This window comes from Rhyacophila brunnea, unplaced genomic scaffold, assembly GCF_057557595.1.
Source record: "Rhyacophila brunnea isolate RB1 unplaced genomic scaffold, BYU_Rbru_1.0 scaffold_17, whole genome shotgun sequence".
NCBI lineage: Eukaryota > Metazoa > Arthropoda > Insecta > Trichoptera > Rhyacophilidae > Rhyacophila > Rhyacophila brunnea.
In genome coordinates, this window is record NW_028232827.1 from 6,278,078 (window position 1) to 6,298,601 (window position 20,524).

Genomic DNA, 20,524 nt, shown 5'->3' on the forward strand with positions numbered 1-20,524 from the left:
TGTGAGTTTATTAAGTAATCGTAAAAAGGATGACTTTAAAATAAAGACTGTTTATTTGTTAAGAAGGTTTCCAGACGGTAAAGTTTGAAATGAGGAACATTTTGGTATAACTAACTCAATATGTCATTTTTTCGAATTAGTGTCTACTGCCAGAACAGTGACGATATCATAACTCACTACCGTAAAGTAATACTATCAGAATGCAAGCTTCGAATAGGCGGCACGACCAAGGCATACGTCGTGGTGCCACAAAGCCGGAATCAACCAAGAACCACCACAGTTTTGCGTCAATTCGCTGCAAATTGCAGTGCTGTGTGTCTTAGCCCTCAGAATGACAGTGAACTTTTTGGAAATACATACATGTTAAAATTAACACATACCTGTTGTTGATGTTATTACGGGATCAAACAATTCTTTTGAGCAAAATTCTTTCCACATCTTGTGTTCCCTTTCTCGATTTCTCACTCTTCTAACTTTTCCAATAGTAAACTGAAGTTCTTCTTCATTGATAACCTAAAAATCATTAAGTAGGTTATTAGTTTATTGAGATGAATATTGTTTTAGATGTATTAAATTGTGAACAAGGGTTATCATATTGAAAGAAAAAGTATTGACACTTATAACGCCTGTACACGTGCATGGATTTACTTGCACCAATAGTGTGCATTGCAATGTGTTAATACATTGACTGCTGAATAGATAATTACTTTTAAATTACCACATATCAATAGCATGCTAATTATATTGAATGGCCACCTTAATCGTTACAAGCTGGGCGCGTGATAATAACTGTTTACACATAGACTGTCTCGCCAATCTCATTCTTCAAGAGTAAGCGAGACGCGATGTTGTCATTTTATCGTACTATTTGACAGGTAGTGAAAATCGGTTAACCTCAAAATAACGCGGTGTAGTTTGTTTTTTTACTGGCAAGTTCGCCGCTAACGTTCTACTGCGCAGGAGCAGATATCGCACAGTCCAATTGTCGTGTGAAAAATCAGAAGCTTCTGAACTTTTTTGATTCATGCATGCAATCTTGCAATTTGCACGATGATACGTGTTTACTGTGTATTTTTTTGTTATGGCCGCCGTTGGTTTCGTATCAAATGAAAGTATAGATATTGGTAAGTATCTCATTAGAAGAAAAATATTGATATTTGAAAGCATGGCACCCATAAGAGGGGGGCTGACAGGGCTCTAGCCCTGGAGCTCTGAGTTAAGGGAGTTGGACAACAAGGAAGAAAAAATTGAGTGATGATTACCTGGCCTGTAGCTATGACTACGGTACTCACCTATGAGGTACTGCAATCTGGCACATTCTAAACTTATTATCGAATGCTGGCGACCTATCTATTATAATTATTAGGATCGTCTCAATGTCCGTTTGTGTCGTCCGCGCTGTATTGTTTTTTAGACATGCTGTTCAAAGCAAATGTTTGGGGGTTCATACCCGAAAACCCATTCCTTATGTACGTGCCTGGGAAACTCTAGCGAATCGAGCAAGCGATCGACATCCTGACATTCATCACATGAGCATGTGTTATATTCTAAAACAAAGCTTGGACGCCAAGCTACCTAACTTAAGAAACACATCTCTAAAGGAAAACCTCATAAACCATCTAGAAACTTCAAATGTGACAATTAAGTTATCCACAGAGCAGGTCTAAAAGACTCGTATATATTCTGAGTGTTTGTGATGAATTAGCACAAGTTTATTTTAAAGATATATTTAGGTATCTGTTGCATGGCTAAAGAGCTATTTCTGATGGCACAGTATAGAGGAGCATTCATCATAATCGTAACCACGTCGGCGTAGGTACTGACATTAGATAATTGGAATAATAACAACCCTTTTATTGTGATTTTGTTATATATGATTAATAATGTCTAACTTACCGACATCTTGCTTTCAACATTCTATTGTTTACAAAGATATACAAGTCTAGATTCGTTCATTTAACAACGTTAAGTATCTCATTAGTAACAACAAAGCAACTACTAAGAATTACTAACCAAAAATGCAAGCTTCAAATTCAAAATGGTGATTCTCGGTTGCCACTAGCAACAGAACAAAACAACAAACAATTGACAGCTGACAGCTAGTCCAACGCAGTGTTGCCACCTTTTTGTCACCCAATTAAGGTACCGGTGATACCATCTTTCTCATTCGTCAAAAATTATAGTACGCATTGTCTAATCCTAATATTCCTAATGTTAAAAATGCATAGCCCCCACATCTTGAAACGGACCCCGGCCAAGATCGGTGGTGCCCTCCCCCACACCATCGCTTAAGCCGCGTTGACACGGTCCAAGTACGATTCAAGTTCATTTGGACCGAGCGCCACCCAAGCGCACTCGTGCGGGACATCTTCATACAAATTACTCCTATCCAAGCTACTTGGACCGCGTCCAACTCATGCAAGCTTGGATAGGAATAATTAGTATAAAGATATTGTCTCATACGAGTGCGCTCGGTCCAAGTCAACTTGGATCGTACTTGGACCGTGTCAACGCGGCTTTTAATGCAGTAATGTATGACGCTTTACAGCAGCGTTTACCAAATGGTGTCCGCGAGATAAAATTATTGAGAGTATTCAGCAAAGAGATTGAAGACGAAGAAGAAGAGGGAGGAGTCCAATTTCTTTGGTATTCAGTGTATTTCTTTATATTTTTGAGTACCGTAAAACGGGGTGAAGTGCTGCCAACCTATTAGTGCAGGATCCCATAGACTTCTCGTATACATAATATGCGGAACGCATTCTGACAATTGGAATAGGTTTTAGGGGTCACCAGGATATTTATTGTCGATGTTGCCAGGCGATATTAGTGGTCAATTTTTTTTATTGAGGTTTTAATTTTTTTTCTTATAACCCACCAAAAATTGTTCTGAATTATTCAATAAAACCTAGACCGAATCAGGGATTGATTGAAAATGCAATAATTGTACCATGCCATCGGCATGGTCGTAGAACGGTTCGTCCTATTTGAAAAAATAAAAATAGCTGGAGGTGCAATGTGATCAAAATTATCGATTCTTAGGATCCTCCATGGCTTAAATTATTTTATTTAGTAGCATTTTTGTATAAAATCACCCAGATTGGTTTCTTTACTATATCTATGCATATGACATTAGTTTTAGTACTATGGTTAATCCAGAAACAGTGTAGGTTGCATATATAGGTAGGTGAATAAATTAAATAACGATAACCACTAACCACACTAAGTACACATTTATTAAAAAAAAGAAACAACAAGTCAAGTGTTCAAACTGCTTTAAGTAAAGTATCATGATCACAGTTTTTACAAACACTACTTACACATTTGCACAATGATATACATGTCAAAGCCGATTTCTTATAACTACATGATAATGTACGGCGGTTAGAATTACATTTGCATGGTTTAACTAAATAATTTGTTAGAGGTCCATTCGTGATTAATTGTCTTGGATACAAATTATTTTCTCGTAACTCATAGCCAAGTTTTAGGAATCAATAGGTTCAAATAGTGGATCAGGTGAGCTTTTCCATAAATAAACTTGTGCTGAAGCCTTTAAACATTGTAAATACCTACAATGAATCATATGTGAATATCACTCTTGACAAATTTAAACTAAATCCAATATTTTGGGAAATAAATTTATATCGAAGTTCATCCGCTGTTGTTTTTTGTTTATAAATAAGTAAGTGCAAACTTTTTCCAGGTCTTGAAACTGCTGTGGTCTCCAACAATCCATTTCATAAAGCTGAAAGTGCATCTTAAACAAAACTCATTAACGAGATGGTTACAGCTTGTTTTTTTGTACATATTCGACTAGTGGTATCGCAGCCGGTTAAAGAATGAAATGCTGGCAAAATATTACAAATATTTTCGCCAAGAGATTCAGCTGCCAAATGGCATCCTAAAATACGGGATTTCTTCTGAGATCCCTCAAACCATAATCCACGGCAACCAATCGTTGCAAGTTTATTCCAGAAATAAATGCCTAAGATTAAAACATCTGTATCGGGACTGTAATAATCTCCAAATGTTGCATTCTTACAGCATGAAATATATGACAGAACATTCTAGAGTCTGCTTCTAAATGATTTTGATTTTAAATCAATGGCGTCAGTGAAAATTGATCCATTCAATTTAAACCATAGCGTGTGGTCGTCAAATCCACCATAAATGTACAGCTCACTTTTTTCGTTGATTTTTGCGAATGTGAGGCATTTTTGCAAATAAATTTAAAAAGCTGTAATTTATTTTGAGGGCTCACAAAAAATCTTTGCAATTAATCCACCAGATCTAAGGGACGATCTCCCAAGGCTTAACGCAAGGTTAAACCATGCACATGTAATTCTAACTGCCGTACATTATCATGTAGTTATAAGAAATTGCCTTTGACATGTATATCATTGTGCAAATGTGTAAGTAGTGTTTGTAAAAACTGTGATCATGATACTTTACTTTGCACTTACTGTAGCAGTTTGAACACTTGACTTGTTGCTTCTTTTTTTTTTAAATAAAAATGTGTACTTAGTGTGGTTAGTGGTTATCGTTATTTAATTTATTCACCTACTTATATATGCAACCTACACTGTTTCTGGATTAACCATAATACTAAAACTAATGTCATATGCATAGATATAGTAAATAAACCAATCTGGGTGATTTTATAAAAAAATGCTACTAAATAAAATAATTTAAGCCATTCAGGATCCTAAGAATCGATAATTTTAATCACATTGCACCTCCCGCTATTTTTATTTTTTCAAATGGGACGAACCGTTCTACGACCATGCCGATGGCATGGTACAATTATTGCATTTTCTATCAATCCCTGATTCGGTCTAGGTTTTATTGAAGAATTCAGAACAATTTGTGGTGGGTTATAAGAAAAAAAAATTAAAACCTCAATAAAAAAAAATTTACCACTGATATCGCCTGGCAACATCGACATTATAATATATCCTGGTGACCCCTAAAACCTATTCCAATTGTCAGAATGCGTTCCGCATATTATGTATACGAGAAGTCTATGGGATCCTGCACTATATGAGTTTTTTTTCAAATAACTCTGCCATTTATTTTAGAGCTGGATTGTAATTCTAAATATATAATTAATGTGTTTTCGAGCTTATTATATTGTAAGTAAAATAAATACGTAATAACAATAATGGGAAAAAGTTATGGTCTGTTAAAAACTGGTCCATTTCACCAGTGATCCACACTCAGAGTAATGATAATAATACGGTCCACCCATTATAATTTCAAAACCAATTCACTTCAACACACAGAACAGATAATAAATATAATACCTATCGGCTATATTCAATACGCCGCACGTTGAAGCAGGGTTTTTGAATGTGTGTGTCCTACGAAAATGAAGCACGCATTAGGCACGTGCAATAGTGTGTGCAGGGGCGGCTCTACCTTAAGAGACCAAGGGGACAGTCCCCCCCATCATTCTTTAATTAATATTCAATTAAATATTCATGTTACACATGCCTGCCACAATACATTGACTTTGTTAAGTATAAATTAATTATGAATTTTATTTGTACCGTTTACCCATCCTTGATTCTTGTTTCTTAGCGCAACCCTGTTAATGCTTCAGTCTACCTACATAGCAGTTATACGTACAATGATAATGTCGGATTGTGACTTCTGAGAACCGAGTTCCCTGTGGCCGGGACCTTCTGAGACGTACCCGTTCAAATCAAAGCAAATATTTATGCTAGCAAAGCAATTATGAGACGCTATATGCGATTGTCAGTTATGATTCTCAAAATTCTCTATCGCTATAACTGTGTAGAACATTAAGCACGTCATATACACGTTTAGCTTTACATGTATTGGTGGTGGTCCGGGGATACGATTCATTATACCCACCCCTGCATAAATGTTAGTACCTAGGTAAAAGTTGACGTACATATTATTATTATATTATCTTGTTGGTCGGGGCATATCCTGTCACAAGTTGTTTTAGTTTGCCAGTCAGACGTCAGTGAATAGTGATCAACGGTCATTCATCTATTAAAATAAGTTTTAAATTATATTTGTTAATAGCTATACACTCTCTATATGTATTGTGAAGTACTATTTGTAGATAGTCACGTTAGTAAAATAATTTTGATAAATAATATTAAGTAGGTACTATGATGAATGAGGTGGATTATTTATTGAAATATAAGTTCAGTACATTGACATTTGAAGATAAACTAGAAATGAAACGATTAGGACCCCACCAGCCTAGTGATTTAGTTATTGTGTATGAACTAGTGAAACCAAAAAAAAAAAATATTTAAATCGGAATGATTTACTAAAAAAACGTGGTCGACTGCAAGTGTATCCTTAAAAAGACTGTTTTGTTTTCCTTGTGGTTCGTGCGAAATTGGAATCCGTGGCCTATAAGTATTATATATTTCACCCCATCTGACCCCACTTACTAAAATATGCTAGAGCCGCCACTGAGTGTGTGTAATACACCAACATTAGATGAGCGTAAATGCATAAACCGAGAGCAGTTTTCAGTATTAGACGTACAATGTATTCTTGACACGTGTGTAAGTTTAACACGGATTCTTCCTTACTCGAGACGGTTACCTGCTATCGCATTACCCGTTGGGTATTTCAGTTCCCATTATTTCTGAGCTCCCTGCTTCAACACGTAAAAACCAACAGTTTTATAAAAATATCCTAGCCTCTAAATATCCTAGCCTCTTTCTCTTTAGAAAAAGCTTTAAAGGGTTTTTTTTAATTATTTATGCAGTTAGCACGTACGGTACCTATTTATAATATCTACTTGGATTATTGAGTTAATAAACCACTGTAATAAAAAAAAATCGCATCGCACAACCACATATCATTTTGAAATGTTAATATTCCCGAAGTAAAATGGCACCGCAGGCGACTTTTTTTTTACTATTAGCGCAAACATTTTATGCGTATTTATCTCACCTATCTGGTCGACTCACCATGCTGAACCTGGCCCCCAGGATAGAACAAAGCTGTCAGGCCCCTCTTTTTGGGGGCCGTGTGAATATGTAAAAGTTTTTTGTTTCTCACAAAAAATACGGAGAATTTGAGAAATTTGGAGGCCTTTTTTATGTAGGTATCTCCCTTGTCCAACAATATACTTACTTAACGGGCGATTTCAAGAAATTCCATTTTAAATCAAGATGTCAAGAGCTTTTGTTACGTTATTTGAGCAATTTCTCGGCTCGCTAAATTTTCTTTTATTACGAAATTATGGTAGTTTGCACCAATTTATAGTATAGAAATTTCGAAATTTATGTATTTTTTGTAGAAATTAAATCTTTCTGACAAAAATAGTTTTGTTTTATTTACTAAGGGGCAACTTGTGTTCCTCTAGACAATCTCCAGTTTTAAGCTTTCCTGACCTTTATTCTAAAAAACTATAAAAAAATTAGAAAAAAATATTAAATTATTTCGAGCTCAGATAATTGATGCATCACTTTTTATTTTTTGTTTCAATGAATGTTTTTCAATAAGCGAGATATAGATACTTTTATAAAAACCTCTAAATTGTCCAGAGGAACATGCCCATGTATGTTCCTCTGGACATAGGGTCATGTTCTTCTGGACAGTGTTGTTCCTCTGGACAGCACAAAATCAATCATTTTTTTAACTTAGGAATAACCTATATATAAAACGATATTTATTAATCAAAATGTTTTTATTTAAATTGAAAATAAAAATAATACATTATTGTTACACATAAGTACTATTTAATGAGACAAAATAGTCAAATTTTATCTCTTTGTAAGTACATCTGCAATTATTATTAGATACTCACTACTAACAGATTTGTCCGATTCATTATTTCAAATATAACACTTTTCACACAAAAAAAAACCTTCACGTCACTCCCTGGAATGTTTTCTCTATGATTCTTAGCAATACATGACCTGTGAACGTATTACTGGCATGTATCAATCACATTTTACTAGGTACGCTAGGTTCAGTACCCAACCTTTTACAAATGCTACAAGTAACCATTAACTCATTACTTAAGATCTCTCGATGCATTTTTGTGGCATTTGGCTGATACCGAGATCGACAGAATCAATAATTGTATCCCTTTTTTCAGTTTAAGTTTTGGCCGTATCCCGTATTATTTTGTTTTTAGATTCGTATTTTATTTTTCTTTTCAATGTCACTGATATTAATGCATTTTTGGTACTGTTCGGTTAAAGCGGATACAGCGGAAAACGCATTTTGAAAATAGCCGATAAACTGGATTATTTGTTAGTTTGGGTTAGTTTAGGTTGGGTTAGGTTAGGTTAGGTTAGGTTTGGTTAGGTTAACCTAACAAATAATCCAGTTTATCGGCTATTTTCAAAATGCGTTTTCCGCTGTATCCGCTAACAGTACCGCATTTTTCTCTGGTGTGTTAGTATTGACTAACACACCGATATTGATCCGGGATTTTCCTGGTTTACTTCCACGGACGATTTTCTTTGGGGGTGCTTTTAGGTAAGGACTAACTATTTCAGGCAATTTGCTTGTATGCACCATTTTCTTGCAACTCGAGGTAAGAAAAAAATGTCTCGTGCAACTGCTCAGTTGGCATCTGAGCAACTTCGATTGACTCAGAATTCTTTGTTTCCATGACTGAAATAGAGCCGCCCTCCTGTTGGTTTATTATAATTGGTTCAAGATTTTGCGGACGATCTTTAACGTATGCTGATAAAAAATCATCTTCTGTAAAAATAGCATCGTTGAGAGGAGCGTTACCTGTTACTTAAAATTGCTTACGACAGATTGTCAGTAAGTTACGATCCACGAGGTGATCCCTTGTCTTTCCAAGTTTGCTGGGTGACACTTTAATACGAACTGGGTAGAGATTAAGTTACTTTGTTCATAACAATATGATGCATTGTTCCTCTGGACGTGTCCAGAGGAACAATCAAATATTTGTCCATATGAACATGACATGGCAATTTTTAACGGTTTTTAATGTTATACTTTTTGGGGTTAAGCTATCAATAAGGTAATTAGCTCTAAAGCGTTCTAAAACAATACACTATTATGTGACATCAAATAGTACCATATACAAGGCGTCTTTACAATAAAAAAGTCACTTGATAACTACTTATTTTTTCATTGAAAAAAAGACAAACACTATGATTGTCTTTCACTTTGAGATATGAGACTAAACGTCAGGACAGTTTTGCCTGGAGTAAAAATGTGCATTCGAATGTGTTGAAAGAAGAAAAATATGATTACCTCTTTACGATTAAACACCACTGTCCAGAGGAACAATCGTCCAGAGGAACACAACTTGCCCCTATATCAAATTTTATTTTAGGTATGGTCTCAATATGCTCGATTTGATATTAAAAAAAAAAGATTGCAAGTTACACACATATATATTTTTTATAAAAATCGATGTTTTTTTTTTAAATAAATAAGCATAAAAAAATATTAAAACTATGAATTAGTCAAAAATCTGTACGAGAAAAAATAGAAAACTTAAACTAAATTTTAATAATAAATATGACCATAAAATATAATGCACCTAATAATAAGATGTGGTCCTGTGACATATTCACATTTTTTACAATAATTGTAAGTGTTTATCTTTGACTTAAAAAAAAAACAAAAACTTTTTAATGTTTTCAGTGTTTGCACATGTTTGCTTTTTAAAGTAAATGGGTAAAGTTTTTAGTCATCTTTACATGATTTTAGAATTAATTGGCCCGTCGCCATTACGCAGCAAAGTGACGTGCGTCCGACTCCACGATTTCTCAATGAATGCGAAGCAAGTAAAAATTTTCGTCGCGCGTACAGTTGAACATTATTTGGCGTTTCACTGATGCGTCACCTTAATTAATACAGTTGAAATTGTAAATTATTATGTCCGTGTTGTTTTTACATACATCGCACCATCGCAACTAAACTGCCACAATCCGAAAAACGTCAAACATAGAAAATCAGCTTTGAAGTTTTTACCTTTTGCATTATTGTACTCTGTTTTTGAAATATGTTTAGATATTGAATTAAGTTTTGACTTGAATTTGATGACTTAGAGATATGAAATTTTTGGTACATATACTATGAACGATAGACAATGAAACGTAGTAATTAACTCAAAACACGTAAATCAGGACTTGTGGCGGTTTAGTTGCGAGGGTGCGACATGTAAATTATATAGAATTATTATTTTTGTTAATTCTCCGTGATCCCCTCTCCCGTGGACACTTTCATTAGAAAGTCTCTGTAAACTTAGTCAAAGCACACTTGGCGTGGCGACCTCAGCTTTGGGCATCTGCTCCTGAGATATTCCCAGGCGTATACAACTGGTGATGCTTCAAATCCAGACGTAGGGCTTCCTGATACGCTCGATTAAGACCGAGTGTGGTGCGGGGCAGGTTGGTTTGTAGGGAACTATTAGGTAATAGGTACATATAATTAACTAAAATGAAACGAATTTGTACTTACTTAATTATAATTATTTTTAATATCAACAATCATTTACAATAATACCTATAACCAAGAATGATTTCATCTTACGACATTGTATTATAAATATGGAAAAGTTATGTTACCTACGAGAAATTTAAAAAAGATCGGTAGAATGTTGTCGGATTCTTCTGGCATTGCGTGTTAGTGTCATTTGAAAGTGTTGGTAAACAGGGTGCACATGAAATTTCTAACAGCAAATATATTTATTATTTTAAAGCATAGTACCAACGCACGTTCTTGCTCGACGGTTTTGCTCAATGACATTATTAATGGATGACGCACTCAGTACAGTATCTAGCAAGTAAATTCACTCATAGCAACATTCGCACGTGCATAGGTAGACGTCACGCAATATTCATTATGCGATATCACGCATCGGGAATTTATAGCAATATCACCTTTATTGTAATGGCGTTAGAACAGTGTTTCTAGTATCAATGTTCGGCAGACCCAACAAAAAGCTTCGGGAATTTATAGCAATATCACCTTTATTGCAGTGGCGAAGGGTGGAGGTAGGCTATTAAGATCCGCCGTAAATAGTGCACCTTAAACATAGTCAGTCAAACGTGTATGTTTTTATTGAAATAAGACTACAATTTACAGATGGTATTGGTTAGTTTTTAAAAATAAATTAAACCCTGCCTAAACCAAACCATAATAGTATTTGTATATTTTAGGCGATACGACAAAATTGTACACACTTTTTCATACATACTTATTTGTTTTCGTTGGATTAAGAATACACATTACACATATTGTTGGATCATTTTTTTAATTCATTAAACCCTGCGTACGCCAAACTATAATAGATACGAATTATTATTCTATCTATAAAATATCCAAAGTTATGTATGATTTAATTGCATAATTTTAGATATTTTATAGATAGATGAGTATTTTTTTTACTATTATCTATTATTGCTTGGTTTTCGCAGGGTTTAATTGAATTTTGAAAACTAACCAATACCATCTGTAAATTGTAGTCTTATTTCAATAAAAACATATAAATTTGACTGACAAAGTTTAGTGTGCACTATTTATGGCGGATTTTAACAGCCTACCTCCACCCTTCGCCACTGTATTATTGTAATGGCGTTAGAACAGATTATGCCATTCGGCAGATCCGACAAAAAAGTGAGTGTCATTTTTTTCCAGATGTTTTGTCCATATTAATGTCATTGGTTTTGTTCGATCGAGCATGTTGACTTGGAAGCATGCTCGACGTTGCGTCCACACAGTTGAGCAACTCGACACAAGACGCCGTGAGACCACCGTCGCGATGCCACTACTTCGACCACGAGTGAGAGCGAGGCCACACTAGCTCTGCCGGTGCGTCTTCACTCTCTCACTCAAACTGCATCGAGCAAGAATTACGGACCTTCAATCTTTTTTGGATAGCGCAATTTGTTCGATGTCGAACAAAAACCATCGAGCCAAATGGTACACACGTTGAGACATGTTGGAATGAGCGTAAAACCATCGAGCAAGAATATGCGTGTGTACTTACTATAAAATTGTATTTTAAAATGTAGCATATGTTTTTATTACTTTTTTCACCAGATAATGTCGTGTGTAATGACTAATAACAATATTGAATATATTTTATAAATATGTAGCGACTTTAAAATGATACCATCACACAAATAAGTCGACTGCACTGCTTTGTGAATCCAGCATTACTATATGTATTAACATTAATTGTTTACTAATATTGTATTGTTTATTATTGTTTTTACATTATGTTTAAAATAAAAAAAATCGTTAAGGGGGGACATGCTCAGCGTAGGTCAAAATGCAGCTTTTATTGTATTTTCAAAGCATGATCCTGGACATTCCTTAAACGTTGTAGATAATCTATTTACTTATATAATTTTGAAGCCTTATTATCCTTTATATTTATTTTAAACATTTGATGACTGCATAAAGAATTTTTATTGCATAAAATAGTATTCTTTTAATTTGAAGATAATTCTAAAGATTTTGATTATAAGCTATGTCTTTGACAATTCAAGTCAGTGACGTCCCGTGGGGGTAGGCAGATTGAGCGTCGCTTGGGGGCGGCAGTTACTCGAAGGGCGGCAAATCGAGGAAAATCATTTGGTATATATAGAAATAACTACCTAAACTGAGTAATAACGAAACTACGAGTATCTTTCTTTTCAAAAATTCAGCTCACTGGTTGGAAACAAAGGGTATTGATTAGCATAAAAGGTTTAAAATTACTTTAATTTTTTGTCGGGTTTGCGATGCCTAGTTTACTTCCGTTGCCCTTCGACGTCATTGGTGACTAGAAACGACACGAGCACGGATGATAAAAAATATTGTATAAAAAAATGCGGCGGCATTATGGCACTGCCTAGGGGCGGCATTTTGTCTAGGGACGTCACTGATTCAAGTGTGATAAACATCCTACGAATAATGATTGGTTTATAATAATTATTGACCTAAGTTTGTCAATTTATGGCTACGGCCGTATGTTGTAGCTTAACCACTGGGGAATGCCAAAAGAAATGGCGTATTTCAAAAAAACACTACCTTATTCTTAGGTCAATAATTATTATAAGTAAAGCAATCATTATTCGTAGGATGTTTATCACACTTGAATGGTCACAGACATAGCTTATAATTAGTATCTTTAGAATTATCTTCAAATGTGTTAATCTTGCCCATTTTTTGAATAATAAAATGCCTAATTCTTGTCAAATTTGGGATGACAGAGATTATCAATATATATTTTTTATTGTAAATATTTCACTATAATAATGTCGATATAAATTATACTGATGGTTTGATAAATGCGTGTAAAAATTAATAAACGTAAAAAATCTTAACACCACTGCACACGAATGTACCGAAATATGACTATATTCTAAAACATTAGAGCGAGAGGTTCAAAAGAAGACTATTTTATGTAATAAAAATACTTTAACTTTGTAAAAAAAACCTTGCAGGTGTAAGTATTTAAGTAATATTTAATTTTATTTAAGTTGTGTTTCTTATTTCAACAGTCTTTCATTCATATTAGTAACACGTATAAAAATATTTTTTTTATTTCAATTAGAACAAATAAGACAGCATTAAGTAGTTCCACGACTCGCCACTATGGAATCTGAGCATTGCCAATATTTATGCCCTCTTTTTTCTAAGACAGCTAAGAGGTGGGTCCCAAGATTGGAAATTTTTGTTAGATGGGTCGGAGCCCAGTCAACTTTGGGAACCACTGAAATAGATTATCTACAACGTTTAAGGAATGTTCAGGATCATGCTTTGAAAATAGCATAAAAGCTGCATTTTGACCTATGCTGAGCATGTCCGCCCTTATTTGGTAGGTATCCAATTTTGTGTTTAGTTTCTAATAGTCTTAAGAAAATTGCAAGTAGACATATTCTGGTGCTGGAGACCTTCATTCGTACTGCAGAATGCTCCATAGTTACTCTATAAAAAAAAGATTCATAGTAAGCGATTAATGCCGCCAGTGGGATGGACCGTGTTAGGCTGGTACTCGGAACATTATCGATTTTCAATAGCGTATTATTATCTCGGAAACCGTTGGGAATTCGACAAATATGTATAGAAACAATTATATAGGAAATTTAATTAAATTTCATTTTTATTTGAAACATTTTTTTTCTAAATGCACCGTTTCCGAGATATAAGCAAAAAACCAAATAATGGGACCTTTCGACACCCGTCCCGCCTTAAGCTCACCTCCCAGGGGCAGTGACTTTTAGTATGTTTACCTATTAACTACTCCTAACAAAGTCCTGAAGTCAAAAATTCTCGCATATTCTATAAACTCTACAATCAGGGCTCGAAATAGACCGGAGCGCACCGGAGCGCCGATCCGATTCGTAAAATCACCAGTCTCGTGGACATATTAATTTGACAGTGGGCTAGATTTGTCATTTAACGTAAAAATCTAAAAGTTTGTCCACACTGGTAACCTCATTAAATTTTACGATAATTATCAAAATTTGTTTGACCAAAAATTATTTTAATCGAAATTTAATGAGGTTGCCAGCAACTTGTTGCCAATGTGGACACGGCATAACACACTTATTTTTATAAAATACACAAGCAATTAGATAACTTTGTTAAAATTTTCATAAACTATTGAGCGCTCCGGTCCGTAAAATATTCTATTTCGAGCGCTGTCTACAATATATTCATTGACTTGATTAATATCAACTCTATTATTTCATATTCGTTTATTTTTTTGTCGGTAATTATTATGGTAAAATTAGAAAGATATTTATGCTGAACTTGAAAACGAAATTGAATATTAGTTCCGGAATGAAAATATCGATATGATGGTTATTTAAACCCTGGCAGCTAGAATTGGTACAGTTCGGTTATACAGAATACAGCGGCGAACACATTTTGAAAATACCCGATATTCTGGATTATTTGTTAGGTTAACCCAGGGATCGGCAAACTTTTGGACCAAAAGAGCCAAATATGAGTGGCACAACGGTTAAAAAAAAATTCGAAAGCCATACGTATATAGTTATAAATATTATTTATTTAAATGATTTAATTAAATTTTATAATTATTGTTAATTTATTAAGCAAAGAAAATTTCCCGAATAAAACTAACGTAAATATATGTTTTTATTGTGGAAATTATAAATATAATTTTTATAGAATACGAATTAAGTACATGCAATTTTCACGCATTCCTTAAAACTAATGTAAAAAAGACCTTCCTTGCATTTCCTTGGAGAGTTTCTGTATGTTTGGTATGTAACTTGTAGTTTTTAATATCAGGCGCGACTTCAAATTCTCATCGGTTATTTGGCTTATCTAAATGCTATTTATATTGTTCATGTTTGAAAATGATTGTTCACATACCTATTATGTAGACTTGAATATGAGTTAGGAAAGCTATTTCTTGTATTAAAAATCGTAGTATCTAGCTTATATCGATCTTTTAGAGCGCTGCACTTGTGTTGTGAAATCAAATTGCATTTTTCTTTCTCCAAATCCTCAATTTTGGTGGTAAGACCTACACATTTGGAGCTCCATAACTCTTTGCTTGTCAAATCCACCAATAAAATTGTATTTCAAAAGTGCTCGTGTCAATATCAAATGGAGAAAAATTTAATTTGTCGACTTCTACAATGGGCGGATTTAAAACAACAATCATATCATTTTGAATCAACCATCACGGAGGGAAAATTAGTCTCGCGATAATGTCATTATAAATAATATAACAAGTGTACAAATCAATGATAAAAAACAAAAATTGTTAATTTTGCAAAAGTTTTTATAAGAATTGTGAATTGGGAATTTGGCAAAGAGCCGCTTGTGGCTCGCGAGCCGCGGTTTGCTGACCCCTGGGTTAACCTAACCAAACCTAACCAAACCTAACCCAAATTAACAATTAATCGAATATATCGGGTATTTTCAAAATGTGTTTGCCGCTGTATTCCGTATAACCGAACAGTACTCTAGAATTATTTAAAATGGGACATGCTTTGCCTACTGATTTTCTGAATGCTGGTTGTCCAAATTCGAAAAAAAAAATATTTGTCAAAGTAACCGAATCCAAAGGATTCAAACAATTTTACTTTTATGAAAATTATGTAATTACTTACAATAATAATACTAAAGAAGAAATAATAACAGACGAACAATTAATACGTCGCACAGAATGTAGGCTACTGAAAGTAAAATGAAAATAATCGGCGCGGGTAATTAATCGGGGCGAGGCGCGGGCCGCGGGCGGGCTGGGTGTCTATAGTTATTCTACGTCTATTTTACGTAACGCTTTTGCGTCGGAGATCATGATTAATACATATTCCATGTTAAAATAAAAACTATGATTTATGTGTATTTTGTGTAAGACTATGCGTATTTTCACAACATGTCAATAACATTCAACGAAATTCGGCGAAAACTATAAGTTGTACTTTTTGGTGACATTTGAGACCTACGCTTATGGTCTTTAATTATTTACAAAAATATAAGTAGAGTTACCTTGCTGATTGGTGTCGAGCAGTTTATGCAGTAGCCGATGACTTTTTTACAGCTGAATAAACAGTACAACTGCTCGTTACCAGATGAATCCTGTAATAAGAATTCATAATAATCACAATCAGCTATGTAGCTGTGCCAGGAAAAGTTTTATTGGCACTCTGAAACGATTTTATAAAATAATAATGAACGTAGCCTCCACGCATGTTAGCCGGCTCTCACATTTAAAATCGCCTCATCTGCCGCACAGCCATAAATCAAACCTTCTAGGACATCGGTCAGATGTTGCATATGAAGACCATGTACTTCTAGCGACAGTCGCGCGTAACCTCATGACACGTGGATATATTGCGATGCGGCGTTTATCTGTTTGATTTTGATAATCATGCACGACTATTGCCACTCGGTTACTAAGTGTCTCATACTTATTCTTTATAACCTCAAGGTGACTTGTATAATAATCGCTGGTATCTAAACTATTATAAAAACAACTGTTTTGTAAAAAAATGTATAAGTATAAGTACATATACCAAATAAACAGTTGATGATTTCACTTAATTTTTTTTAAATATTAAAGATTTCTATAGATATATTTCGTGTTTTATAAGTAGGTATTTAATTAATAAATAGATTTCACAAAAATGAATGATTTATTTTTCCCCTGGCTGTTCTGTTTTGTCATGGAACCAACTTGTAGACAGTAGAGGTGAGATGGAAATACTGTCACCAGTTTGTGTACTCAAGTATCGGATGAAACTACCCATACTCAGTACGTGTGGCCCAATAAACTTGTTCCAAAAAACTTGTGATGATATCATCGCGAGTCGCTGGCTAGTTGGTAGACTTTCAATACTATTGACATAAAATGCGCGCGAGCGAGGTAGCACTTGAATACAATTATATTTTAATTTATTAGTCTATGCATGCAAATGACATCATCTTATGTATGAAAAAATAGGTCATAAATTTTCTGTGACAGCATATTATTCCCTCGGAACTGTGGTGAGGTGACTGAGGTGACGCAGTTTACAATAAAAAAATCCATTGTTGTTCATTTTATGTTAAAAAGAATATTATAACATAACATAAAAACAGTTTATAAATTTAAAATGTGTTTAAAATTTTATAATAAATGGACATTTCGAAAACCCCAGTTCAGTGTATTTTTAGCGATTCTATTGAAGCCGATATTTCAAATACTAATATTATGGAGTTACGTTTTAGTTCCAGTTTAGTATGAGACTTATGTCGCATACGCACGCCAACTGCTCTATACAGTATTCCAAATACTAGTAAGTATTTTGGAACAAGTTTTGATACTAAGTATTTTTTTATACTGGTAGTAAGTATACTTAGTCTTCAAAATCGACCAGTTTTATCACCTCTAGTAGACGGAGAAAATACATTTAAAAAAATTAGGACGCCAATTCTTTGAATAAATTTAAGATGTCGCAATTATAGTACATAGCTGTTAAATGTAATTATTACCCCTCCCGTTTGTCTTCTTCGACAGTCACTGCAAGCTGGGCCGTTTACCTGAAAATATAAAAAATGTTGGTAACGTAATAAAATTATATTTTTCGTCCCTATAGCTAAAAATTAAGGCCCTTTCACTAATGTATAATATAAGATATTATAAGGCATTGTCTCTCATAATATAATAACACACATTTTTAGTGATAATTATCACTGCTTAGCGCATGTACGTGTGCGGTAGCGCACACAGAAAAAAATAGGGAAAAATATCCACAATACTTTTTTCATTGATTTTTAAGGCGGCAAGGGGGGGGGGCGGGATTAACAAAATCTATCAGGTGCCACATTCACATTTACTAGTCAGAGCTTCTCATCTCTTCAACCGCGAAATACAGTCGAATTTGGTTATTACGATCACGGAAATAGCGAGATCTCGGATGTAATGAGGAAACCAACATTCGTTGACATTTTAGTTTATGATTTTCTCCATACATTTATTCACTTTTATAACAAGCCACTTCTCAGGTAGGGATCCCGAGCAAAACTGTTAATATGTCGATCGTTTAAAAAAAACGTTTTCGACCCTAAGCAATATTAATTATTACATTTACAATAAAAATTACTTTTTATGTACAACGTTTTTAAATTTTCTGTTGAACCATATAAACTTGACTTGACTAGCTTAAACGATCAAAAAAAATTGTACTTGACATGTCATATTGATTTCTCATTGTCATATCAGTTGCTAAGACCCCAGACCCCTAGCAACCAATAATGGTGTCGAAATAACTTTTCATACAAAACAGAATTAATTGAAAATGAATTCAATTCTACTTAAAGATGGCTAAAAGTATTAAAAAATGCATCGGAATCGTGTTCTGATATATTCTAAAAGTTTCAAATGTCTAGCTAGTCAGGAAGTTAGTTAAAAATCGATTGGAAGATTTGTACCGGACAAAGAACCACGGGACAAATAAGAATACGAGCTAAGAAAAACGTTGTAAAATCCGACCGGGAAGTTAAGTAGACCGATGCCGCCGGGATCGGATTACGTTTATGACATTAGTTAAGTGTCTAAGTACCTAATTGGTGATTTCGCCGACAACATGGAAAAAGTATCTGTATGGAGTGGTGATCAGATTGATACACCCCTGGGGCATTGGTCCTCCACTAACGTCCACCAACAATGCAATTGCAAGACCGAATTACAGAACCTAACCTAACCTAACCTAACCAAATCTAATCGAGTAGTCACTTGGGTAAACGAACCGTATGTCCAAATCCCTTGTTAGTTCCTTAGTTAAAATGATTATTTTCAGGAAAGCCGAGGTAAGGGGTAAGAATGGTGACAAATAATGCGTATGGCCTGAATGTATAAACAAATAGAATATAATAATTGTAACTAAAAAAAATGTGTAAAATCAATATGAATAAATAATTATGTACTTAGGTAATATAAGTATAATGTTAGTCATAATTTGTATAATGTGTCTGATCATTGCCGACTGGTCCTACTTTTTCCGCCCCTCCCGTTGTTGTATATTATTATGTATGAACTGTCATTCCCTTGTTCTATAGAGTGCTCATACTGACGCGTCTGTCGTGTTCACACAGGGAATGGTTTGATTTGAATAGATAAGTTACATGATAAATAATACACTAGCATTAACACAACTTCTACAAAAATATAATGCATAGATCAATGCTACATATTGTTTGGAAATCGATAGGTATTACCACCCGTTTTTGTGTGAAGGACTAGTCTGACTTTGACAGCTGATAAATAACAGGAATGTATATTATTTATTAATAATGCTGATAGTTAATATATTTGATTTGAGAATTTTTTATGAGTAATTCAATTTGAAACGAGAAAGGGCGAATCAATATGTCAAGCAATATGGGATCTGATTTTGACAGCTGAACAGTGGACCACTCGTTGCTTGTGCAAAAAGTTATGGTCAGGCTTTATTGATTAATCTAAAGATAGCGGTGGTCTGATTGATTGTGCTTTGCAAAGGAACAGGATGAATATAATATATAATACTTACTATAATTATTTACCCGTAGTAAAATAAGAATTTAGATGTAATCAAAAACCTAATATTAAATGATATGGCATATTATGTGTATAACGTCATACATTATATTTTAGAGGAGAGGGTCATATATATAAGTTGTATTAAGGATAATATCAGAAATTATTAATACACAATAATTATTAGCACACGACGCATTATTAACATTATTACAAATAATTACAAGATAAAAAGAACCTTTTGTATACCACGTTTATAAATGTTCTGTTGAATCATATACAATTGACAATTCTATTCAATGTATTAATAAAAACTTTTTATTGTACTTAATAGAAATACTGAATAAATATTATAGAATACTGAAATGTCATTTTGACATTTCATATTGATTTCCACAGTAACGCACGTGTATATTAATAATTTAGTTGCTAGGACCCACTTAGCAACCAATAATAGTGAGTAGTAAATATTACTTTTAACGAATTTTTTCCAAAACATACAAAACAGAATTAATTACTGAAAATGAATTCAATTCCGCTTAAAGATGGCCAAAAGTA

At 34.0% G+C, this 20,524-nt stretch overlaps 1 protein-coding gene and 1 long non-coding RNA gene across 4 annotated transcripts in view; both read right to left on the reverse strand.

Annotated features, from left to right (window-relative positions):
* LOC147073612 (uncharacterized) overlaps positions 1-2,111 on the reverse strand; it is a 142,823-nt gene extending 140,712 nt beyond the window's left edge. For 2 of the 3 annotated variants that reach the window (XM_085944886.1, XM_085944887.1), the window contains exons 1-2: positions 2,014-2,111; positions 381-513 (exon numbers count right to left, since the gene is read on the reverse strand). In XM_085944886.1, coding sequence (XP_085801012.1) covers positions 381-438 — 58 coding nt within the window. In that variant the 5' untranslated portion in view covers positions 439-513; positions 2,014-2,111. Of the gene's footprint in view, positions 1-380; positions 514-1,896 lie in introns of all 3 variants that reach the window. The other variant, XM_085944884.1, reaches the window with a different exon arrangement.
* An 11,697-nt stretch (positions 2,112-13,808) lies between these two features.
* LOC147073614 (uncharacterized) lies at positions 13,809-16,771 on the reverse strand. The gene is made up of 3 exons (XR_015070381.1): positions 16,675-16,771; positions 16,456-16,545; positions 13,809-13,911 (listed from the first exon to the last, which is right to left on the reverse strand). It is a non-coding gene; the product is annotated as an uncharacterized LOC147073614 (long non-coding RNA).
* Positions 16,772-20,524: the final 3,753 nt, after the last annotated feature.